This window comes from Drosophila persimilis, unplaced genomic scaffold (genome assembly GCF_003286085.1).
Source record: "Drosophila persimilis strain 14011-0111.01,24,50 unplaced genomic scaffold, DperRS2 tig00000124-arrow-pilon, whole genome shotgun sequence".
In the NCBI taxonomy this organism is placed as follows: domain Eukaryota; kingdom Metazoa; phylum Arthropoda; class Insecta; order Diptera; family Drosophilidae; genus Drosophila; species Drosophila persimilis.
The window spans coordinates 762,153-788,793 of NW_020825294.1; the positions used below are offsets into that span (position 1 = coordinate 762,153).

The following is a 26,641-nucleotide window of genomic DNA, read 5'->3' on the forward strand; positions in this document are numbered from 1 at the left end:
TTATATGTTAGAAAAATTTGTTTATTGAGATATTTTTTGTCCAGCCAACTGGTACAGTGGGGGTCAATATCTGTATGCGTGTATAATATAGGGGGGTTGGGTTTTATATGGTAATTATTACATTAATTATATTTGCATGCTCGCTAAGAATATATAAAATATATAGTTTAGTGGGTTTTTGCATTGCTTATGCACTAGAATTGTACATGTTTGTGTGGATATTTACAGTTACAGCTTAGCACATGTACTACATGGATTACTCGTTACTCGTATATGTTAAATAAATTATAATAAATTATCATATATGGAGGGGGAGGCCGAAAGAGACCGAAGAGCCGCCTCCATAGGGTTATGAAATGCGCTGTCTGGGCGACGACATTTTAGTGGTTTTACACTTAAATTATAGATTAAGTTATTACGTATTACGCATAGAATCAACTATAGAGAAGGGGGGCCATTTCAGAATACGATTATAAAGCATTCAGATTAGTGGTAGTAAGAGGATTGGGGCATGGGGCATAGGGCATGGTCACGGGCGTAGAAAACAATATAAATTGCACTAGGATTTAGATTTAGTTTAGAAATAAGCTTAAAAATTGTCACGTGCTGGAACTTGAATACAGGTACGAATTAGCAACGATCGCGATTGTTGTACGCCTGCACCTTGGCCACAGTGCAGTCAAGGGCCGCCCGTATGTCATTGAACACGGGCACGCCCTGCCGCTTGGCCAAATCGATGAGGTACGACCGTCCGCGATTGTAGTCCTTGATGGCGGCCACAGTTAGCTGAAAGGAAACCACAGAATGATTAGCAATCCAAAACCAATAGCCCATTCAATCTCTTAACTCACCTTTTCGCCACCGAGCACACAATCCTCGGGCAGCATTTGGACCGCAAGCACTACATTGTACATGAGGCCAATGCAGTGGGCGGCCAGTGTCATGGGGGCCAGGGAACGCGTCTCATTGGTGATCACAAAGAGCAGCACTCTGCTGGAGTCAAGCAGCGAGGGATTATACAGGTTATGGCGCACGGACACCGGTGGCAGAGACCAGCTGAGCGACTCCTCGGCTACCGTCAGCTCTTCCTGCTCCTCCAGCTGCAGCTGATTGCCGCGGCACTTCCGACGCGTGCGGACAAACGAGCGCTGCTGCTGCTGTTGCTCATGCAGTCCAGGCTGCTGCTGTTGCTGCGGTTGCTGCTGCTGCGGTTGCTGCTGCGATTGAACCTGTATGCTCTCGTGCAGGGCCGGGCTGTGGAAGCTGACGTTCTTCGACTGCAGGTAGGGAACGGCCAGCTCTTGACGCCACTTGGTGCGCATCACACAGCTGCCGCCCAGATAGACATCGCGCAGATCGAGTCCGCCACAACAGAGTGCATCCCCGGCACTAGCAATGGAGCTGCTGCTCGAGAAGACCGAATCGTTGGAGTCGCTCTCCTCCTCCTCGGTGGGGGCCGCCGCAGACGCAGGATGCGTGCCGCCTGGCTTGGTTTCTATCGTTTTGGTGGTGATTATTTCGGTTGTTTCAATGGACTCGACGTTCAGCAAGATCTGAGGCTTAGAGCTTTTACCTAGACTGCTCGCTGCGGCTGGCTGCGGAGAGGAGGTGCCACTGTCCCGGCTGCGACTCAGCTGCTCGAACAGGCTCTGGCGTTCCAGATCGTGGCCAATGCCGCTGCTGCTGTTGGACGGTACACTGGCGTTGCTCGAGGTGCGCGAGATGTTCTTGCTGGCCGAATAATAGATGTCCACATCGGGTGCTGAATGAACGAGCCAGGGATTAGTCGGGTGTCAGACGAATGTAGGGGGAGGGCAGGACCTACCGTTGGTAAAGTAAACCTGTGGTGGTGGCACATTGGTGCCCTTGATGGGCGAGATGCAGCCACTCTCGTGGATCTCCTGCTGCAGGACGGACAGGTAGGCCGAGATCACACAGAATAGATCAAAGTCGATGAGCTCCTGGTTGGCCATGATGGGCAGATCTGAATCTTCATTTGGATCGATCTTTGAGCTGTGCGTTTGCAGGAATTTTAGCGATTCGCGCTGATTAATTATGATCTTGGTTAGATTATCTAAATTAACTAAACTCTGAGCATAGCCTAAGAATAAGAGAGCACGTTTGCACTGTTCCACAGTGAGTAGGTCGCTTTGCGGGTTCACCCGATCGAAGGCCCCGCGTACGGTACTGCAAAAACACATCGAAAAATTAGCAGAGGAAACGTTATTTAAAGTCTTAGCAAAACTCACTCTAAAATGGAAGATATCTTGGACGGCGGATCCCTGATGCCCGACAGTATTTCCTTGGTGCGCTGCAATCCGGAGGGTATGTTCTCCAGGACTGGGAGACCGCGACGGGAGACCAGCTCCTTAAGTATCATCTGATTGCGAGTCAGATCGAGGTATTCTCTGTGGAATGACATTGGTTTTAGTTAAAAAAATGCTCTACAATGCGTTTTAGGAGCTTTAGGCATAGCAGGACACAATTTTTGGTAAGAATAACATCAGCGAGTGCGAATGTGCTCCAAATGGAACTGGGTTTGCAATGCTCTGCCGTACATCGAAAGATAATTGATTTTATATCCCCTCCTATAGCTCTTAAATGCATTCATTGTTCACTCTTTACGTACTGCTGTGAAATAGGCTCGTTCAGTATCTTCTGATTTGGTTTATACGGATGCAAAACCAACACCAGCTGCTTGCAGTTTTGACCCGCTATGTGTGCCGCCTCGATGGCACCAGCAGATGCGCGTGTTTCCGAATCCATAACAAAGAATAATACACGGGCCTTTTCCTTAGCTCGATGCTCGAGCTCGATGAGATCGGGCGTCCAATCGGATACTTGCTACAAAAATCGAAAGAAAATTGATAATAAGCTATTGCTTCTTCCCAAGCTATCTGGGGGGATGTGACTTACAGGATTATAGAATGAAATGCCCAGCTCTTTCAGGGCTGGTATGGCAACGTCCGCTCGCCAGGTTGTGGGATTGCAGGAGCCCCCAAGGAACACCTCCACGGGCTCATTGCTGGCGTTCTTTTTCTTTTTGGTATCATCGACACTGCTAAAGGATTTGGTGCTCCGCAGTTCGGTGCCATGGTTGTCCAGCTTCTTGCCATTGCTATGGCTGTAGGCGGCAGGTGAGGCGGCAGTCGATGGGGTATCATCCTGCTGCTGCTGTTGCTGGAGCAGAGAGCCTGAGCCCGCGGACAGTTGCTGGTACTCGCAGTAGTTTGATGTCTGATTCGAAATCGTTGAAGCCCTGCAGGAAATATTTGTTAAATGAGGGGCTAAAGAAAGATCAATCGAAAAACACTCACCGAAAACGCTTCAAATCTGCGGCCAGTACGCAAAACTGTCCAAATGTCAGGCCATTTGGCTGTCCACTGCCCCCCTTGCGGGCCACCTTCTTGGCCGTTTGCAGCATTTCGCTAACTGTTGGGTGAAACAATCAATTAGTTATCTGTTCTAGTGGATATTCACTGTATTTAGAGTACTTACTCTGCTTTTGGCTGGGATGGAAGCTTAGCTCGTGGAAGAGCTCCTGGGTACGCTCGTCGGGCACCACATTGCAGCGGGCCTTGGCACGCCATGCATTCAGGACTTCTCTGTAAAAAGAAAAGGATAGAAGGGAAATATTAATAATAAATAAGTGGTTACTCAATAAAGTTAACGCTTAAAAATAGACTCTCGAGAAAGCGATGGCCAATCGCGAGGAAATCGTTTATTTCCATAAACTATTGATCACTTCTGGATATGATTCTGTGGAGGGGATCTATAAATTTTCAGATATAAATATGCATCATCCAATCATTCATTATATTGCTGAAACGTTCTACATGCTGGCAGCACACTTTTTCACGAAATATGCCCAAATAAATCAATTCGGGAAACTGTTTTTCTGGTTCTCCTTATAAGTGAACAATGAATGAACTCCCCCAAGGACAGGCACAGCCACCGCTGATTCGTACTATAAGTGGCAATATGTATAATGCCACAATCCGTATGCCAGTCACGTTCCCAGTGGCGACACATCGAAACATGTGCCACCCAATCGAGAGACGAATACGAGTACGAGTCCGAGTACGAGTGTAAGCGCGACCCATAAATAGGGAAAAACAAAAACAACAACAACAAAATCTATATGCACATTACGAGATTTTTGTGGCAGCTTCGTCTGCCTCTTGTTCCGTGTGTTGGCAACAAGACATCGTCATCACCAGAAGCAGCAGCAGCAGCATCAACAGCAACAGCGGGGGCACTGACAATTGCATCATTTGGGCAAATGGAAATTTAAATATCGCGTATACGTAGCGTATGCCACAAAAGGGGAAAAAGTGATGGGATATTATTTATCGTATATAGCCATATTTCTCTGCGACGCAGTTACTTGATTTCCATTTCATTCTGAAATCGTTTCACTTTGTTTTTGTTTCTTGTTATTTTTTGAAATATTTATATCACAATTTTTGCGCTATATATTCGCTCATATCTGTTGTATCTGTATCTTTTTTGCGTTGTGGCTTAAACAAATTTTGTAATTGATTGCGTAAATCATTTGTAAATGATTTTGTTTTCGCCGAATACAATTACAATTATCCGGCGGCCTGTTTAATTCCAATTGAGTGGAGAATCGCGACTGAAACTCAAGTCTATTTCCTGCTGAGAAACGTTTTATACATTACTCTGGGGCCAACGGGGGCTTATCAATGCTAGAGAGCGGCACGGCAATGCCAAGGGGAAGAGCCGCTTCGAGTGGGGAAGGGGAATGGAAATGGGAATGGAAATGACGTCAAGTCCAAGTCCAGTGACAACTCAAAGTCAGAAAACAAATCAAAATCGAAATATGTTTCAATGGAAAACACACACGCAAAATGTATGGCAAGAGAGAATCAATGCAGGTCTCCCAAAGAAATCTTTTGGCAAAGTCGATCCGAGTCTGATCTCCATTTCTGATATGCCAATTTCCGCTATAAAGAATGTTCCTTAATGACTACCTCAAGCGGTTTCAGCACTTACACCGAAACACCAACCATAAAAGTCGACTTTGAGATGGGGTTTTAAGCCTTGGAAGCCTTAAGAAGCCACTGTCGGGCACACATAACCCAAGCTAGATCCTTTTTAGGATCATATATCATTCCAGCCGTAGCCATGGTTCATATAGTCTTAGGTTTAAGACTTTTTCCACCTCTGCCAAAACATAGCAGCACTAAAAGAGGCAGATTTACGGCTAGAGGGACAACATTTTTGGTTTTACAAAAGAAAAAACTTGTCTGCAGCCCACATACCTGGAAACACCTGAAAACCGAAACAAACGAAAAAACATAAACTATGCAACAAAGAGGTAAAAAGAAACTCTTGCAACATGTTGAGCACAAGAGAGAGATAGAAGAGAGACAGCCAAATGGGAAGCCAAATGCCAAGCGATTATGTCAGACAGAGCGAGAGCCCCAAGAGCAAGTGCAGACTGCGGCGGTCAAACGTGTATAGATGCCAATTACATGACTGCATCGATCTGCAGCAGCAGCAGCAGCAGCAGCTGGCGGAGGAGACACCACCGTTTCTGTGGCACGCCCACGGCATTCACATCATTTACTAAATTTGGCCCGGCCGCTGCCTCTCTTTCTATGCTTTTTGTTTGGTTCTTCTATTTTTGGACTGATTCTTGGCTCTTGGTCTCTCATGTGTGGGTGAAGTTGCGCCATAATCGTAACATTTTCACTCCCCCCATTTTTGTTTTTGGTATTTTTATGGCAAACAGACTGAAGCGAAGCTGAATTTATGCTTTGTTTACAACAAAAACAAGAACAAAAGCATCCATAAAAGAGGAAGAGCATTGGCCGCCAGACGATGAACAAATTTGGCTGTGGATACATTTCCGGGGGACGAAAAACAAGAGTGTGGAAACGGATCGGATCGGATCGTATCGGTCGGTTCGGTTCGGACACAAGGAAGTGCATCAGAATCATCATCTCGCACAGGGCACAGCATCAATGAATGCAATTAACAGATTTTTTCGTAAACAATAATGAGACCTGTTCTCAGCAGAAATCATTTAAATGAAACGGAAAGTTCTTCCGTTTCCGGCTTTTTATTTAAGAGACAGTTGTCAGCTATCGATAATTAATTACCATATAGACCGATTGATTCTGCGATTCATATCATGCTTTCTTTCGTATCGTTAGCTATTTGTCTATCATATAGACCCTTAGATCGTAGAAATATGACCAAAATTGCATTAGCATTTAATTTCTCTGGAACAACTATCGACATGTATTTTGTTGTTGCATTCTCGGCGAATCTCTTGAGAGGAAGGCCTTACTATGCTTCATACTTCATCGATATTTCTAGAGTCGCTTCAAATAATAGATCTTCCAGGCACTTATTTCATTATAGAACTCTTACAAATGGGCTTCGATTCATTAAACAATAAAACAAACAAAAAATAAACAAAACAAAGTACATTTCTGGGATAGGTTTTCCAGTCTCCAGAGTTCGAACCCAAATGGATTTCGTGCCTGATTCATAATCAGAATTCATGATGAAATTGTGGGATTCTAAGAACCTGATGACATGATATGTGCTACTAAAACTGCGACGACATTTTGTGGTAAACAAGTTTTACGTTCTCGTTTTTTCCTTCTTTTTATGCTGTTGGGGCAATGGAGCGGAATAATACGTTAACAAAGGGAGCGTATCGGAAGGGAGCTGTGTCCCGCTCCCCACGTAGAGGCAGAAGAGAGAGTAGAATGAGTAAGATAAAATGTCTGTAAGGTGTGGATGGACTACCGGAAATACGCCGTGACCTATTAAATGCTCTCTGTGCTTGCAGATAAGGCCCAGTTAACAAGCCAAGGTCCTCCCTCCGCTTGTCTCGAATCGTAATCTGCAATCTACTTCTGCTTCTGGCCCTACTGCTGATAGCCCTTAAACGTTTCTACATGAATCAAGGCAACGCAATCTATGGCTGGGCTATCTCCCAGATAATAAGTGCCTATAATGCCACAATCCAATAGTAAATTTACTTAGTATAAGCCATTTATGGACTAATACACTTGATAAGAAATGAAAAATGGAAATTCCTGCTGATGATTAATACAATTATCCGTTTATTATTCATTGATCAGAAGAGATAACTATTATGATTTGATCATTGGCATGAATCAATGATAAATTGCGGGAAATTGTACGATCGTGCATCATGAAGCAGTTATACTCGGTCGGTTTGCGTTCAACGTCTTTCTACATTGTTAGCGCGTTTCCCATAATACATATCATATCATGATTAATTCGAGATAAAACGGATATGTGCTATCTGTGAAAATCCATTCATAAATGGTAACGCGTGCGCGTCATACATCATCTATAATTTGTTTTCCTACTAAAGGGGCTTTCCATACAATTCCAATGAGTTATGTAAATATTATCATTATCCAAAAAGCCTAGCAACAATCTCTTTAATACCAAAACGGCAAATATAAGTTTATAGTTATTAATAACACTTATCCGGCATTATCCGAGCTCAAACTAAGCAACGGATAAGTTAACTCCTTGTTTTTCAGTTTGAATTCATTAGAAATTAATCTCCAAATCACTAATAATGCTTATCCGGCTTTATCCAAGTCGAAACTAAACCACGGATAAGTCATATTCGCAGTCATCTGTCTGAATAAATGAAAAATATGTAGAATCGTAGCTTATCCAACTTTATCCAAGTAAATTGTATTACTTTTTGATCCAATATAAATTATCACTTTCATGTAGCATCCGAATATCCGACTTTATCGGCATTTATTCAGTTTATTCTGCCCCCGGTCAATGGGGGTAAACCACAAACGACACGCCCATAGATCAGAGTATTAAACAGATCAGCATTTCCGCAAGTGATGAATGAACGTCTCACCATCACCGCATGCCGCATGCAATCATTATTTTGGCCTGGGGCCAAGCTGAATGACGCTGCTTTCGACCAGTACAGATCTCTTACGAAAACCCATTAAAAAGGAAGAAGCATAGAGGGGAAAGATGGGGACGGAGGCGAATATGCATTTGTGTAAACGATTTCATTGACCCACGCTCTCGAGTGCCTTATTAATGAGTAATAAACAATTTCCGAATACAATTGAACAAAATGACAAAATGTACATTGAACTCTGAGCCACAAAGAGAGAATAAGAGAGGGAGAGTGAGTAAGAATGTCGCTAGTTTTAGCCACAAACAAAACAAATAATCAACATTAAAATTAACACATGCGCCTAAGCATACAATTTGCATTTGCTTTCGACAGTTCGTAAACCAAGCGTAGCTACGCGTAGAGGCGATTAAAGTTTCTAGTGATGATAAAACTATCACGCGCCTATCGATAATTATCGATCAAGCGATAGGCATGAGTTTTGTAAGAACTTTTCAAAGACATATAGGATAAAGAAGGAAAGGATTCGTGGGATAGATGGAGGAAGCTACAACTATCGTTAGTTTGGAATATAGGAAGATCTGTTTTAATACGCGTGGAAACACCTCTGAAACCCTACCGATAACAGAGCAAACAGAGCCATTAAAATCAATAGTTATGGCATTTAACACTTGGGTAACACTCAGGGGCAAAATATTTGTCCACAAATTATTAGTAGAACACATGTCACACGCGGACGGACATGCATGTCTGGGCTAATCAGCATCGATCTTTGCCTGGGCTGGGAGATGGTGGAGCAGAGAACAGAGTAAATCTCACTCGAAATTCAAAGGTGTGTTCGATTATTTGCACAAGACTTGTGGCGCCTCTGGCCAGGCCTACGATACGATATAAGGTAACTCTTTGGCACAGGTAACAGGTAGCGTAGCCACAAGGGTGGGAGGGGAGGGGCAGCAGCAGCAGCAGCAGCAGAGGAGGAGAACAGGCAGGGGGCAGCTGCAGCGGCGATACGCCGTTCCGTTGACGACTCGTTTCAATCACACACACACACACTCACACTCACACAGAGAGAGGGACAGACAGAGAGGCACAAAACTCTCTCAGCAATAATCGATGATGAGGTCATAACTAATAATAAAAATGACGCTGCTCTGCCGCCGCCGCCTCAGTGAGTAAAAGCAAACAAAGAGCAAAGACAGAAGCAGAGAGGCCAAAGAGAGCTAAAAACTAAAGAGAGCTATCGGTTGTCTCTCTCTCTCCATTGGCGAACAGCTGTTTTTGTGGCGGGCCAAAAGCATTTTCCACATTCTGTTTGCTTGAACGTACGCGGTACGCACTTCGTATTTGTATTTGTATTTATTTAACAAGTGTTGCCACCACTCCACTTCACGTCTTCTACACTGTCCCGTTATCGGCAGCAAATCTTGGGCGATTATTTATCAATGGCTCTCCTCTGACGTCATTTCACAGCTCTTTGAACTCTCGTACAACTCTCTACAAATATATTTTTCTTAGTATTGTATCTTAATCCCCACCACAGACATTTATATATATATATTATCACCACTACCACCAGTGCTATCATTAATAAGCTAGGTTAATAGTTTTAACTCTAACCTCGCTGTAAATAAATAAATAAATAAATAAATCTCTCAATAAATCAAATTTATAATCCCCGTTTAATAGGGAATTCGGTGCAAAAGGAAGGCCCGACCGAACTACGTGAGGTTCTTAATGGAATTTTATCATTGGAAGAGGGTTCTACAGGGGGGTATACGTATGTTTGACTATTTGAACAATTAATTGTGTTTGGCCAAGCAATAGCATGCTTTGGTGGGACTTGTTAACTTATAATATACATAAAAGATAAAGATTCTTTTTATCTTGCCGGAAATTGAAAAAAAATTAGAGGTCTAGGCGGTAATTATCACTTGAAAAGGCTTTACTTTCAGATGATCTGTTTGTTTTCAACGAATAAAAGTACTATAATTGTACCCTAGTACTCGCGGGTGGAATCCAAGATTATATAATGGTAGTTAAATAATGGATTTAAAGATTGTCTATTGTCTATAATTTATACAAATATTTACGAATGTCTAACCAAAAGTCACTTCAAGATTATATTTTTAAAGCCTGCCATAACGTTAGATCTTTCACTTCTATTTGTTCTTTTCTCAGCCATGATAATTATAATTAGCTACCACCTACTCCAAGGAGCTTCTCCAGGGGTCTCTTCGGCTTCTTTCGGTCCACTCGTTAGGCGAAACCCTACCTCAAGCGAAGCCCGTATCTGATTAATCGGCCGTGTTGTGTTGGTGTTTATTTTTAAACGTTGCTTCTACCCATGAGACCGCTGTTCGTCTTGGCCCCTTTCGACAAGCGACTATTTATAGAGAGACAGCAACAGAGAGGAGACTGAGACTGGGCAAACAGGGCCACCTACCACTTCCACACAGACAGAAAGAACAATGCGGCAGAAGCTTTCACAAAGCAGTTAGGCCATGGACAGTAGTAGTTGTAGTTTTGTCTGCAAAAGATACAGATACACTCGTACTCGGACTGGGACTATGAAAATGTAACGTCATCGTTCGACTGCGACTCTCTGGGGGGCTGCTCGGTGGGTTTTGTATCTTGATTACAGTGTCGTTGTCCTATAACCTTTTTTGGGGTCTGTCTCCGCTTTGTCTATTCGTCTGTTCGGTTGTGACATCAACGTTTATTTTTAAGCTTCGCATTTCGTATTTCTATATATTTACGAGCATTTGTTGTATTTGCCTTCTCCCCATTTCAGTATTTATTTATTTCATTGTATACCAAAATTGTAGAGCGCCAATGATATCACTCTTTTTTTACCGAGTAATTTGTTTACCTTTGCAAACATTTCAGACTCCAGTATTTCCATCCATCCATTCTATGCCATTCCATGCCATTCCAAATGCGATTGCCGCGCAGCTGTGGATCGGATTGGGCTGTCGGCTCCACCGCTAGCGATTTACTGTCTGATTTCCAATCTGTCCAATATGTATTTTGGGTCGCGCAAATGGAGTGTACAATGTGATTTGTCCTATCGGAGAGTGGCATCTAATCTAATCGAAAATTTTGTCGGCTGAATCCGACCTAGGTTTCTGCTCTGTAATATTCTTTTTTTTCTGCTCTGTTGCTGTGTTTGCAATCGATACGGAAATTGATTCCAGATTGCTGAACGTGCGCGATTTGATCATGTTCCACAAAAAGAATCGAAACTGATACTTTCTTTTCGCTAATAAAACTCTTAGTATACATATAACACTTGTTGATATCTTACGCGAGAGTCGCAATAGAACTGGAGGACTGACTATCGCTGTCATAAATTGTTATACAAAATTATGGTCAATGCAATTTTTAGGGTCTTTGTTTTATGAGAGACCCCCCAAGACTGTCCCGGACTTTTGATAGCTAACGGATCAACAGTCGTATAATACTGACCGCATTTTTGTCAATAATATCCATCGGATATCGGCCGTATGAATTTGTGATAGTCCTTAAAAATCCTTCAAATAACATATTTACGGGAGTCAATTGCAAAATAATGCAATTTGTATGGTCTTTGTTTTATGAGAGACCCCCCCAAGACTGTCCCGGACTTTTGATAGCTAACGGATCAACAGTCGTATAATACTGACCGCATTTCTGTCAATAATATCCATCGGATATCGGCCGTATAAATTTGTGATAGTCCTTAAAAATCCTTCAAATAACATAATTACAGGAGTCAATTGCAAAATAATGTCTAATGAATGTACTATAACCTTCATTCTTTTGAAAAACCGATTAATAAATTATAATCTATGATAATCCCTTATAAATCCTATAGGTAATATATTCTTAATTTTTTCTTCGTTAAGGTTTGTTTCTTTTTTAGTAAAATAATTTTAAATTTTGTTACGTTTTACGGTTAAAAAAGTCAAATTAAAAATTCTATGAAAAACAATACGTTTTTTTTCATTATATTTTACAATCTTTTTTTTATTTAAAAAAATTTAAATTGTTTTTTAATTTAAATTTAAATTAATTTGAATAAATTTAAAAAAATTTAATTATTAATTAAATGTAATTATATATTGAAAAATATTTCCTTGGTTAAATAAATAACCTTACCAGTGAAATTCTTGAATCCCGAAAATTTGAATTTATTTTTAAGTTAGTTCGACTATACTTTCTTTATCCGGAACAAAACGGATAGAGGAATAGCGAACAAGATGTATCCCTTGAGGGTATTTTTCGAACATATATCCTTTTTGATTCTTATCCTTTATAAACGGAAAGTGTGAAAGTGAATGTGTGAGGGGGGCGCGACTCCAAGGCTCGAGATCTCGAGACGGCGGCAGACAAACAACCGAACCGCTCATTAGAGGCGCACGCGGGCAACTGAATCGATGATTACCTTCTCCCCAGATTGGCAGTGCCAGTCAGTGCAGTGCTTCCTCCCGCAAGTGGTTTTCCATGGCTCTCTTTTGATTTCCCAATAAAATATCTGCCTGCTGCCTACTGCTTCCAGTCGGGGCAGAGCAAAAAATGTTCTCAATGAGATTCCGATTATGAGAAAATCGGTACCCAGTGGATTTTCGCCTCACGAACATTTGATGTCATGGTGGATGGTGGAGAAACAAAGAAATTATAGAGTGGATTCGGATTATATTTATAGGTATTACAACGAGTCAGTCAGCGGCAGCAGCAGCAGCAGCAGCAGTAGCGGAGGGGGCTTTCATTTATTTAATATTGTGTTAAATTACTAATTAACCCATCCACTGAGGCGGAGAGCGGACGGACATTGTTACGGATGGTTGCCTCCATGAATGATGTCATGAATTATTGTTTTCTGATTGAAAGTATCCGAGATAGGGAACAACCGACGACCATCGCCACGCTCAGGCGTTGCTCTGACTTGGGCGGTTGAGAACAAAAGGCCTACATGGACTATCCCGCTGTCATTCAATCGGTCAATCAGTCAGTCAGTCAGACAGTCAGTCAGTCAATCAGTCACTCCGCTGCTGCCACATGCTGCTGCCTATAATGAAGTTGTCATCGACACATTTGGCCGCGCGCTATCGTTTTACTCCCATGCACGGCATGGCACGACACTTATTTGTAGGCCTCTCTCCCACTTGGGCTGCGGTGCGTATGAGGTCAACATTTCGAAAATAAATAGGTTACATATTGTGTCGTATTTCTGTCGTCTAAAACAAAGAACCCGAAAAGCGCAGATCTACAGGCGAACGATAAAGCGACCACCGCACACCGATGTACGATGTTTGGTTTTTATTTTTTTGCGCAAGGTTAGTGAGGCATCGAACACACCACACATCTGGCATCGACTGCCTGCCACACTAATGGGGAATGCAAATCTCGGTGAAATTTTCAGAGTGACTCAGAAACAGTCACTCCATCGGTGCACCGTGCGGATGTGTAACCCATTTGGTATCTGAGGTCACACACACAATGGAATGGAGGAGCCTCGAGAAAGAATGAATCCTAGATCATCGATGATGATATCACTCTAAAGGAGCGCCTCACACGAAAACAACTGAACCGAAAAATTGATCCAAGTTGGAGATCGTTTCATTGACTCATTGAAAATACTTTAGATTTATCTAGATCTGGGGCGGGAAGTTTAAACATAGTTTTGCAAGTCAAATTAGGTTGTAGATCGATTCATGATTTATCAGAAACAAGAGTAAACATTAGCATATGACGAATAAACGGATAAGAGTGGGATAAAGGGGAGTCCCTCACTCTGAAAGAGTCTCCCACGACTGGTTACATATTTTCTACATTCTTCTGAAATCGAGAGCCGGAGATCGGCTTCCTGAATCATTGAAAATACTTTAAATTTATCCAGATCGTAGCGTGGAAGTTTTAAGATCGTTTGCAAGTCAAATTAGGTGTTGATCGTTGGCATATAAAACATTTTGGTTCAAGGCATAACTTATCCCTTTAATCTACATATATTAAGGCCATGGATAACGATTTTCATTAATCGGATAAGACGGATAACAAAAAAAAATGCTTATTGGATCGCTGGAGAGTCACTTAAACGACTGGAAAGCGCATTTTCCTGTCATGCTCCCACCGTAGGATTAGTCTTTGAATGCATATCTTATAAACACCGACAGACAGACAATCATCATGACTTAACTCAAAATGACAGACAACCGAAAATTGGCGGCGCCCCCGCAGTATTCGAGCATTCCATAAAATTCCATTCTAAATGATTGTTTTCGTGTATCCACTGCGTTCTACTATACACAAATGGATATATCTATGTATTTTTGGTGGTGTTTTGTGGTCTCACATGATTTAATGGCATTTCTTTTCTTATATTTTGCAATAAAAACTGCTAAGCTCTTTCCACACACACTTTTTTGTTTGCTATTGTTGCTGTTGCTGCTGGCTTCTGGCGATCTTTGTTTGCTTTGTAAATTATGAAGTAGCCTCCGTTATGGCCCTCAAAAATTCACACTTTCTTTTGGCTTTTGGATGGTATATTATTTTTAGAACATGCTGCTTCGCGTAAATAAAGCGACGAGTGCAAATCAAATATACACAAAGCATACATTGTTTAAGCGCTCTTTTTATTTAGTTTGTGTATCGAATATTTTATGGTCAGGGGGGCACGTCACTGACGGCATTTTTCGGCCATGAAAAGCAATGCCAAGTGCAAGCGAACAATAATTTGGCCATCATCAAAATATGAACATAAATCGTGTACCAAAAGCGAGTGTAAGCGAGTGAGGACTCAAGAAATCTGTTGATACTTCGGATAATAATTCACTCATACATTTCTCCGTCCAAATATATCATTTTGGCATTGTAGATAAAACAAAAAATATATATATATACATTATGCAATATTCATTTTTGATGAATTTGTAATTCGAATAGAGCGGATAATATCTCATTAGTTACTTCGGGTAATCATCAATTGCATGATCCTCCATACATTAATTAAACAATCAATTCATTTTTGCAATTCGGATAAAGCGGATAAGATTTCTTAGGATAATCATCCATGGGATAATCCACCTATCAATCACTTCTGCGACCCGTGATATCACTTTTGCCATTCGGATAAAGCGGATAAGGAATTTTTTCATACTTTGGCTAAGCATCCATCCAATGGGTCATTCATTTCTGTTTTAAATGATCTCATTTGCAATTCGGATAAAGAGAATGCTTCCCACGCTCACTCCAACATGTTTTTTCTCTGCCAAAGATTACATCAAATCGAACCAAATAAATTTGCCGATGGGTTAGATCATGTCTAAACTCTTTTAGAGGTGACATCAACGGATGGTCTCAACGATAATGGGTTACTATTAACGATAGCCAATCCATTTGGGCGATGACTACAGCCCATTGATCATCTATTTATCAGCTAATCGCAACTATAACTCCACTTATCGTCTGCCGTTATCGGGGCAATCAAAAAGTACTCCTAACATGCTTTTGGCTTGGCCGTTTGCCCTTTAGATAGCCCATCCAGGGTCTGAAGCGGAAAAGGCTGCTATCGTCCCACCCGACCACATCTATATGTTGTGGTTCGTCTGTCACGACTATTCCTATTCTTAGGCGCTGATTGCAGTGCAGTTCCGCTGCAGCAGACTAGGCTTTGATTCTGCAGTTGGGTTCTGGCTCCCGATGAGGGGGTTATTTTTAACCGATTAGCTCAGTGGAGGCGTACTCCGACTTGCCATTTGCTACTAGATATTTATGTTTGGTACTGGATCCGATGGACGTTTACAGTGCACTCTCCACCAGTGCCGCACTCTCTGCAATCTTTCAACTGGTATTTGTTTACCGCACGTTTCTCAATTATGTCGAATGAATTATTAATGCGCACATTTGCTAAGCCCATTAGTGCATTTTCCACCACATTTATTCATTATTATTCATTGCCGTAGTTCCGCAACGAAAGCGCATTCTGATTCTCATTCGCCGCGAATCTCATTGTCGATTCAATGGGCCCCTCCGTGTGAGAATTGGGTGTGCGGGTAATTTTCCTAATTGATTTCTCCATGTTTTTCTGAGACGAGATGCGCCACCTGACATTGATGGCAATTCGCAATGGTTCGGTGATGGATGACAGCAAATGATATTCGGATAAGTGTTTTGAACTAACGGATAAACTTGAAAATTTAAAAAATGTAATCAAAATGTTTTTTTGAATGTGGTTTAACATTTTATGCCGATTGAAATCCATTTAAAATCAAAAATGAAGCATTTGGATAACAAAAACTGTGCAGCTAAGCCACACTGTGACGGCTAGTGAGTAAAGCGCGGGAATCAGCCGGGCCTGGTCACGTGTTGTTTTTTTCATTCGAGCTAAAAACACTTTGTAGTCACATCTACACGCTCTCCACTTATTGAACCTAAAAAAAAACCTACAAAGATGTTAAAACCACATAAATGTAATCCGTAAAATTCTTTCATCATAATAATGAGTTTTCTCTGTAATCCGGATAAAGTGGAAAACCTGTTAAAACACATCTAAAAATACAACGAAATATCATTGGCCGCTTACTGCATTTGGGATTTAGCTAACGCTAAAGGAAAAGTGCTGGGAATTCTCGGAATTAACCGCGCTGAGACAAATGGAAGTAAAGGGTAATTGGCATTTTATTAAATTAATTCTCCGTAAAGTGATTGCGGCTTGGATTTTAATGCCATGCCATGCCGTGCACTATGCCATAATCAAGTTAAAAATAAAGCATAATATCACGAAGCCAGAAGCAAACGAAGACAGCAGCTAATTAATACGAGTATGTATTTTTTATACAAATTGATAAATGCACTTCACATCATATGGGAGACGGAATAATAACAAAACAATAAACGAAAAGAAGGAAGAAAAACGAGATTCGAGTACGAGTAATAAAGACAAATAGTTGCCACTAGTGAAATAATTGACAAGGAATGCGGCATTTAGATGAATTGAAGTGCCTTTGATAAACCCAGACATCAGACGATTCTCTGCCCCGGTCAATGCTTGATTTATTAAGGCGTCAACATCTCAATGGAATAAAGACAGAGACGACCGAGCCTGCCATTCAGCGGCACAATCAAATTAAGGCGAAATAAAAGCAAAGACAAACGCATTCAACTCTTTTAATTTAACTTTTTTGCGGTCCATATAGAGTCTTTAATGACCCAACGCCAGAGAGCGTCGTGATTTATGACCAGAAATTAGTTGACGCTTTTTTCTTTTTCTTTTTGTTTTGCTTTTATCGAGGGCCACCAGAATGGGCCTCACAATCGTAATCGTATCGTATATTCTCCCTCACCATTTCCAGGGCAATGGCAATACTTAGCAAATCGCCAACACGTGCCCCATGGATTACAAATTGTGTGTGTGTCACGGAGGAAGGTCAGAGCCGACAATAGATCATGGCTAAAATTAAACATTTCTGCCATCGAACATCACATCGAACCACAAAGAGGAGGGCCACATATTGAATGAATTGAACTTTTTTGATTCCTCGTAGCGACTCTAGGCCACAGATTGAGTGGGAACTATTATCCACAATGGACAGAACAGTCAGGGTATCCAGAAGTCGCTAAACGGATATAAATGCAATGGTTTTACGGATAACTTGATAATTATCTGATTTTAAGCCAACAAACATAGTCATTGTACTAAAAATACGTTTAAAGGTGTGACTACTGGATAACCGGATAATTAGTTAGGAGTTTTTTCAAACAGATTTAAGCAAAAACTCACTGGGCGAGCTGATATAACACTACGGATAAAACGAACATCGTTTTAGGAGGCATTCTACGACTTTTCCAGTTTCAGAATTATTTGATTTCCTTCTACGGATAAAAGGGATAAGAGTGATACCATACGGATACATTAAGGATTATTTGATTTCCTTCCTATCACACATCGTGACAGAGGGGTGGCCCTCATGCAGGGTATCAATAGTTCGTTAGCTGCTCAAGCCACCACAATTGCCACTGCCTGGAGGCAATGTGCTCAATAAATATGTTATAAATGTGACAATTTGTTGGGTTATTTATGACTTTATTATATGCAAATTGAGACAAATGTCCAATCGAATCGTACAGCGTGTATACTCGATACCCGCAATCGCATACACACCCGATACAACCACCCGCTACACCCGATATTCCTCTCTCGATGCTTGGATGCTTGAGTTCGTGTTTACAGCTCTCGCTGTGACATTTTAATGCTTTGTTATTATTTTTTGAATACAAATAAATGCAATACACGCGCCTTTCTGGATGACTAAATGGTCGGAAAAAAAACAACGAGTGTGAGGTTTTGTCACACAAAGATCAAGTTCAATGAATTTTCACACAGCACCAAAGAGAAACCTGCACCGGGGGAATGGTAATTTCATTAATTGAATATTTTCTGTGTCGTTTCTGTGTTTCAGTTTTTGAACGCACGCGCAAAATAAATATAAATATATACATTTTAAAATAACGATGACAAAATCCCTCAAGAAACGAGAGAGAAACGCAACCAAACAGAACGGATCAGATAGAGAGAGAGAGAGAAGCCCTGCCCCCATGATGCTGAAGAGGCGTGGCAGGTCGTGAGACAATGCTCCAGTGATAAATCACGGAAAATGTCCAAAGTTCAATAGAACTTATGGGATAATGGCCTTTAAATTATGCATCTTAATTCCCGGAAAAATCAACAAATTTACAAATACATAAACTCAATATCGAAAGGTACGTTGATTAATGGCACCAAGACCTTGTGGATAAGGTCACTACCCCACACTTTTTGAACTGCTTCGATCCGGCATATACAACAGGGGCCCATCAATTGAATCAAAACCACCCATAAATATTTACACGAACCCCCTGGATCGTATACATCTGGGATTCCTTTTTGGCGGCGACCTTGGTTAATCTCAAAGAGATTGACCATCGAAGACAGGGAATGATGAATGGGCCAAAACTATAAATCGAATTTTTATTTATCTTTCTCCAAAAGGCGAAGGCTTTCCTAGGCAAATATTACTGAAATGGATGCAATATTTGGGTTATTTCTTGTCCTTGAAGCATAAATTCTTAGTCGGGAAAAGTTCTGTGGTGTTTACTTAGGGACAGATTTATGGGCCCCTTGTTCCCCATAAGCGAAAGGCTACAATCGTTAAGGTAAAATGCGAATGTTAAGGGATCTACTTTGGTCCCCTTACTTTTCAAAGCCACATTTATAAGGGCTGTTTTAGAGATCTCTCAAGACGAATAACCCAGTTTCTTTTGTTGTGTTTGTAAGTCTGTTAGTAAAAGCCATAACCAAAATATAATGGAAATCAAAAGAAAAAGGGAAAGAAAAACGTACCCAAAAAACATTTGCGTGATCTGCGCGGGCGTCTGGCACACATTGTGGACATTGAGGGTGCGGGGGCGGGCATAGAGCATCCCGGGTGTCGTCTGCGAGCAGTGGCCCCCAAAAGGCGGCAGACCCGCTCCGGCCAGTATCGCGGATGTTGAATTGCTGCGAATGGTGGTGTAGGCCCGATAGTGGGAGCTGGCCGAAGATCGCAGCTCAACCGAAGTCGTGGTTGTGGGCTCTTCGGTTTCGGTCTCCGCCTCCTCCTCCTCGTCCTCGTCCTCCTGTTTTTGGGGGACCAGAGACGACTGTATGGGGCCCTCCTCCAGCATCAGCATTTGGTGGTGCCTAGTCACTGCCACTGGGGGTGGGGGCACGGTGGGTGGTGTGGCGGGGGGCATGGCGGCTTTTGTTGCTGTGGCTGTTCGCAATTTAATGATGCCGTTGCTGTTGTTGTTCAATTTCTTGGCTCTCTTGTTGTTGGTGTTGTTGTTGTTGATGATAATGTTGTTGTTGTTGTTGATGTTAGTGTTGGTGCTGTTGTTGTTATTGCCTATGGTCTGTGTTTTTGTTGTTGTGGCTGGATTGGGGTTATAGCGATGTTGCAAGCGCATCTTGGTCGAGTTTTTTGTGTGTGTTTTCTTGTCTAGTGAAAGAGATTTGATTGTTGTTTTATCCGCTGTTATCCGCTGGAATTTGTATGGATTTTGTTCATTGATTTGTCATTTGATTGTTGTTTAATCCGTTGTTATCCGTAGGTATCTGTGTTGCTTATTCGCATTGGTTTGTCAAACTTTATAATCGATTTGATTGAAAGAGTAGATAGTAGTCTTATCCGTTGTTATCCGGGGGATTTCGCTATGCTTTTCTACATTGATCTGTCTAGTTTTAGCATTGGTTCAAATGAAAGATTTGATTATACTTTTATCCGTGATTATCCGTTGACGTCTGTTATGGTTTTATTCATTTAAAGTCCGTTTTGTCCGTTACTATCCGCTGGCATTTGCTATGTTTTCTGCATTGATTTTGTCTACTTTCAGCATCGATTGGTTGTCCTCTTTGTCCCATGTCATTAGCATAACTTGTCCGCTCTCGCCGGCAACAGCATTTCTCGTGGGACAGCGTCGCGCTTTCACTTTCAACTGAAGAATTTATGTGGAAAATAAACAATGTTCAAAAAACTGATATGGAAAGCAAACAAAGCAAAATAAAAAAATCACAAAAGCAAATAAATATAATTCAAATGCAGCAGAAAACTATATATGCATGTATGTTCGTTTGGATCGTATGGATATATAAATCGTGGGACTTTATTTCCCCATCTATTTTTCTGTATGTTATTTAGCACTTTTACAGGTGTATGTATGGGTGTGTGTTGTTTTTTCGTGTGTGTGTGTGTGTGTGTGTGTCTATGTCTCGACTTTCTGTTAATTTTGCACAAAAAATTAATTTGGTTTTAATTTTGTTTTGTTGGATTTTCTCCGCTTCGAGCGGGGGGAAAGCTCTAAGGAGACAGATGTGTGTGTATACGCGTTTTGTTTTTTTAAAATTAGAAATGATTTTTTGCCACACACAGAGACACAACCCAACACGGGAACAGACCGGAGCGGAGCGAAGAGCAACGGAACGGAAGTCAGCGAATTTTCGTAAATATCGAAAGAGAACTCACATAAAGACACTCGCACACACAGGCAACCGACAGGCGTTCGTTCATTCATGCACCTTTTGTCATGTACACATTCGTGCAACACACGCAACAGCCCACGCTTCGTATACGCAATGTACGTTGTGAACGCGTCGAAGCAACGCAAGCGAATGAGGCGCGCAGCTCGACGAAGCCCACAGAAGTACTTCGAACATTGATCGCTGCCTCCCTCTGTGGGGGAAGAGAGAGCGACGAGCACCAAAGAGAGGCAGTGATAGAGAGAGCACAGAAAGAGCGAGAGACAGCTGTCGTGTGGGGCTCTCTTTGGCAGCATGGTTTTTGCCGTTCAAAACAAACATTCAATCAAAAATAAGTGAGGAGTGTCTCGACCAACAGATACCCATTATTATCCAGTTTGCGATTGATATTAGAAGATCGATAGATAACGACTTGAGGCACAATATCACCGAATGTCATCACCGAGCATTCTTCGACTCAGGCGCACAAATTTCTCGTAAGCAAACGGACACAGATTCATCACGAGTGAACATCCCCTTAAACTGTACAAATTCCGAGGTATAGCACATTTTTGACCAGCGTTGGAAGCAGAGGAACAACAACAGCAAGACACTGGCCCACGCGTGGTCAATTCTCAAATGTTGAACACTGTTTTTGGGAATAGGGAACCCAACAAAATTAATTCATACAACCACCAATCGAATGGGACACACACACACACACGCGAACACGCATTCACAAAAGTTATACAAATAATAATTTGATCAGAATCGTTAAGAGCTTAAAATCCCATTGAGCGTGGGGGCATAATTAAATGACACATATTAGGTATTCCTAATTGCATTTCACATTCTGATTATTGTATCCACAGGCAAACGTTTTCAACGTTTAAGCAATATAATAAAACATCAATTTATCATTAATAAATATTTAAATATTTATATTAAAAAGTGGAAAATTTGTTGCAATATTTTGATTACTTGATGATTTGATTGCTAGATCAAATCTTTGATTCCAAATAAATCGCTCAGTGGTGGCCGCTCTTCCGGGGGGGATGAGGAGACTTTCGTGGGTCTCCCCCTTCCTCTGATTTGTAGTAGCAAGTGCCGGTATCCTAATAATTACTAATTACTGCACATTACTCATGGCCACAAAAAATGTGAACTTAGATTGGGCATAGTTTGACCAATAATGCCGGTGCTCCGGGTACTGCGGCGCTGAGTAACAATGGGAAATGGGGAATGCGTGGAGCTCCCTTTGGGACACAGATAAGTGCCTCGATAAGCGGCTCAATGGGTCCACCGCCCCCGTAGGTTGCGCCCAAAATAGGGATAACAGGTAAATTAGTTATTTCCGTTTCGTTTCGTTTCGTTCCTTCTATTTCTTTTTCGTGCGACTGTCAACAGCTGTTTGTGGGCGTGCTGAAGACAATCTGCCAAATAGATGAGAATATACATATGTACATACATACATATATATGTATGTATGTGGTATATATGAGTAAATCTGACTATATCTGTAGCCCGGTCGCAAAAATGTATTGATGCCGTCTCAAAATGAGATTATGCGCGCGTGTAGGTAAAAAAAAATATACATGTATATATTTTTGGAGGGGAAACAAATATGTTTAGAAAAGTATAATAAAAAGAGGGCGTTGCTACAAATTATAATGTGTGTCAGGGTTTGCTCTTGGCACTTGTTTCGCTTTTGCCACCGCGAATGCGAAAGTTCAAAAAGATTTTTGCCCACATGTCCAAGACGCTCATTCGCTCGTTGCGATCTGCTGCCAAAAATACTCAAATGTTTCCATCACTACACAACACTACTACCACTACTACTACTACTACTGCGACGGGGAGAGGAGATGCTGTCATAGGCGCGCCTTTTATGAGCATTTCGCGATGATGATGATGCCATTGCGCCGATGTGGGCTGCTGGGTTATCTCGGGTTATATTGTGGTTATAAATCCATCTAAGCCTAATTAATTGCTGGCCACGAGCACTGGCTCGCGGACAAGGTGAAAACATTGAGGTTCACATGATTTGTGGTTCCGGATAATCGCGGATAACAATGTGCTGTGTGTGTAATGTCAAGATCACAATGGGAAGAGCTTCAAATTATTCCTGGGTCAATGATTCGACAATGCAAGGGAGTAAAAACAGAATCGAATTTTAAGAGAATAATAAATTACAGCTCATTTTTCATTCGGATAACAACAAAAGATTGTAATGTGCCATCGGATAAGCACTAATCAGTGCTTAAGTAATTCGGGATAAAACAAAAGTTACTTGATGACAGCTTTATCTGGATAACACGACGGATAACGTAGCCCGTTTTGGTAGAAATTAATATATTTGGGTCTTAAAGCACTCATAACAGCTTTTAAGTAATGCAAATAAGCCCAGGCGTTTCTGGAATTTCTCTACGTCGAATTGTTTCCAAATGGGAGTACGGGGTAGCTGTTTGGAACCGTTTGAAGGTATATTTTCATATCGGATAACACAGCCCATAGGTCAAAGACGGAATAGAGTTCAATGGACAGCAAGAGATAAGTGTACCGATAGTATTAAAACGAACAAATGACAAAAAGAAACACTCGGATAAGTGCGGATAACACCCGAAGCCAAACATTACCCCTCGACAGACCCCGTTTCCGATTGCGAATACGTAAAGCACGGAATCATGTTGTCTAAATGGAAAATAATTGCCACAAACAATGTATTCGATTAGTCAGTCTTTCTGCTTTTGTGTAGCTCTGCGGCTTGCTCATCCTCCAACCTCCCTCCATCACCGTTCAGAGTCAAGAGTGAATCTAGAATTCACCTCACCCACATATTCGTACTCGTATGACGATTGCTTCTAGGGCGCAGCGGGCTGATTGGCAACTGATTGATTGATTGATTGACAAATTGTTTGATTGTGTGGAAGGAAGAGCGGGAGAGCGATGTTGCTCTCTTTATTGGGATGATAAGCAGCACCCGAAACATAAAATACATATAAACCATTCAATCAAGTATCCATCACACACACACCCATACAAAAGCCACCCAAAAAGATAAGAAACAAAGCCTACAGATACACACACATCCACTAGCATTTCATGCTTTGTTTTTATATGTGTGAGTGATATTTGCTTTAAACTACAACAAAAAGTTTATCGCACCGCAAACAAAAACGACCTTCAGTAATGATGGTTTGTTTTTTTTTTTTTTTTTTCGTTGCCACAAATATTTTATGTCAGGCAGAGCCACAAAATTGTCGATTTCTTATTGCCAATTTTCCCATTTATTCGTATATTTTCAAAAACATTTCCATTTCCGTTTTCTCAGGCCAAGATTGTTTTTGTTACTGTACTGTTTATATTGGGGCATGACGTTGTTGATTTTACATTGATGTTGATTTATGCCACAATTGTTTTCGTGTTTTCCATGGCACGCGTACGTACCCTTCCTCTTACGCTGTTTTCGATATATGTATTCCCTTCATCAGACTGAACTAACGGCACTGGACACTACTCGCTTGCTTGCCGCCGAAATGAGTGTCTAAACACAAAAGATCTTTTCCCACCCCACGCCACACGACACTCTCTCTCACCTTAATTGTCGCTATCTTTCTACCTCACTACATCTGACTCTTTGCTTTTGTACTCTTCTAGGTCTGCGCTCACAACCACAAGGAGAACGGAAGGAAGCAACAAAAGTGATTGATATGACACTAATTGAATACCCTAATAAATGGCCAAGCTGGTACATTTGTATATAGAATGTGAATCTATTCGAATTTACACCAATGCCAAAAACAACGTAAATTGGAGTTATTTTCTTTCTTGGATTATCAACTTTTGCAGAGTTCACTCCCTTAACACTCTCATTTGTTTAGTGTGTAGCCTCAACAAGTCGCAGATACCTTTTCTCAGGCAGGGTATCGTCAACAACGGAACAGACGGCTGCTGCAGTTGCTGCTTCTTCGAAATCGCTGCTTTTCGACAATGGGCTGACTGTGTACAACTTTTATGTGACAACAAAAATATTTATTTTATTTGTTAATAAACACGCGCATTGTTATTTCCCCGCTGCCGCCTCTGCCCCACAGCCCAGCGACGTGTTGATGTTTATTAATTTTGTGGGCTGTTGTTTTTGCTATTGCTCACTTTTGTTATTGCTAGGAATTTATCAAAGTGTTACATCTTTCATTGCATTCCTGTTTCCGCCTTCACCATAATTAAGTGCATTAACTTAATAATTGTCCGAGTGTCACAACAATAAGAACAGCGACAGTAAAGTGGATGATCGAGTGGTACACGAAAGCTTTCAAAAACACTTATAGGAAATGAAGAGAACTACAGTGTATTCTCTTGTGGAGGGACATTGGCGTTCGAAAGTCGTTTTGAGCGCTCAAGGCAGATGTTCGAATATGCCAAAAAGCGGTAGGATCGTATAGTCGATTATAATTATAATGGATTATTAAACTATTCAAATCGGGGGTCTATGCACTGCGACCCAGAGGACCTTTAAGAATATTGAGCGGAAAGAGTCTTTTTAGATCAAGATCATACCTATGTATGTATGTATGTATGTGACCACACAAAAGGTCAAGGACGTATAGCTAGGAAAACAAGACGTTCTACTGGTATTTTCTCACCTCACCTCTTCACATTGAACCCACTATAACATGTGCTCTCAATGGCAGCCGCAGCTTCGCTTTTGTTTAAAGAGCGAAAAGGAGAGGGAGAGGGGAGGGCAGGCACTCAGCACGCGTTCAAATACATTTTGAATACGAAGCCAGCCCCAAGGCTGCCCCACAACTAGCGGTAAAGCGAAATTAACCTTCGTTTCAAGCAAACACACACACACACACCCATGGAAGAGTATAAAGTAAACTTTTCCAACAAAAAAGTTTCTGCTGCTTTGGCAAAACGAAATGCAAAAGCAGATGAAAGAAATCCAACTAACGGACTAAAAAGCTTAGGTCATTGACCAAAAAAAGAATAACCAAAAGAGAGAGAGTGAGAGAGAGAGAGCGAGAGCGATGGGGCTCTCTTAAGCTCTCGAGCACGTTTTCCGAGTAACAAAAACAAAAACCAACGACGCCACTTTTATTCCTGACTGTGTGTGTGGGGAGCGCGACACTCTCAAAGTGTATTAATGTGGGGTGAGGCTTTGCCCCTCTTACTGTTTCATATTTCATCTGTCCACTATTGCACGCATTGAAAATCGTCTGTTGTTAAACCGATCTCTAGGAATGCCTTACCTTATATTAATTCAACATGATCACAATCTCCCATTGCTCCCACACACACGCACACATATTATATTCCGTTTTGAGTTGCCCAACAACAAAAGCACAACGCGCTTACGTCATTCATAAAAATACAAACGTAGCGTAAGGCAGAGAGGAACAACAAAATAAGAGAGATGGAGAGCGGTAGACAGCCGCGGTTGTAGAATGCATTTTTCTTTTGCCATTTACCTGAGGAATAATTTAACCATTTTGTGCATTATTTATGCTCTCTCTGTCGACACTTTCCACGCGAGATGACTCTCAGTTTGACGGGGGATGTGTGGAGGCGTTTGTTTAATCAATTCTTGTACGGCTGCTCCATTACTTTCTGGTTCTCTGCCTGCTGCTGCTCTATTAAGCTTCCGCATGCGGGCCACAGGGGCTTACGTTTAGTTTTATGTTTTTTGAAACAAATTATACTTATAATGGTTACATTTTATA

General features: G+C 41.5%; 1 protein-coding gene across 4 annotated transcripts; it reads right to left on the reverse strand.

Moving 5' to 3' along the window:
- LOC6593876 lies at window positions 1-26,591 on the reverse strand. 4 transcript variants are annotated; one of them, XM_026988045.1, is made up of 10 exons: window positions 19,266-19,715; window positions 3,499-3,605; window positions 3,318-3,432; window positions 2,917-3,259; window positions 2,630-2,844; window positions 2,250-2,408; window positions 1,826-2,187; window positions 1,574-1,762; window positions 852-1,495; window positions 1-786 (listed from the first exon to the last, which is right to left on the reverse strand). In XM_026988045.1, the coding sequence occupies exons 1-10, from the start codon at window positions 19,655-19,657 to the stop codon at window positions 631-633; spliced, it is 2,682 nt and encodes an 893-aa protein (XP_026843846.1). In that variant the 5' UTR covers window positions 19,658-19,715; the 3' UTR covers window positions 1-630. The 4 variants fall into 4 exon arrangements, with proteins under 4 accessions (XP_026843846.1, XP_026843849.1, XP_026843847.1 ...); XM_026988048.1 differs by lacking the exon at window positions 19,266-19,715 and adding an exon at window positions 26,390-26,591 and having other exon boundaries at window positions 852-1,762; XM_026988046.1 differs by lacking the exon at window positions 19,266-19,715 and adding an exon at window positions 10,779-10,834 and having other exon boundaries at window positions 852-1,762.
- Between the last annotated feature and the right edge of the window lie 50 nt (window positions 26,592-26,641).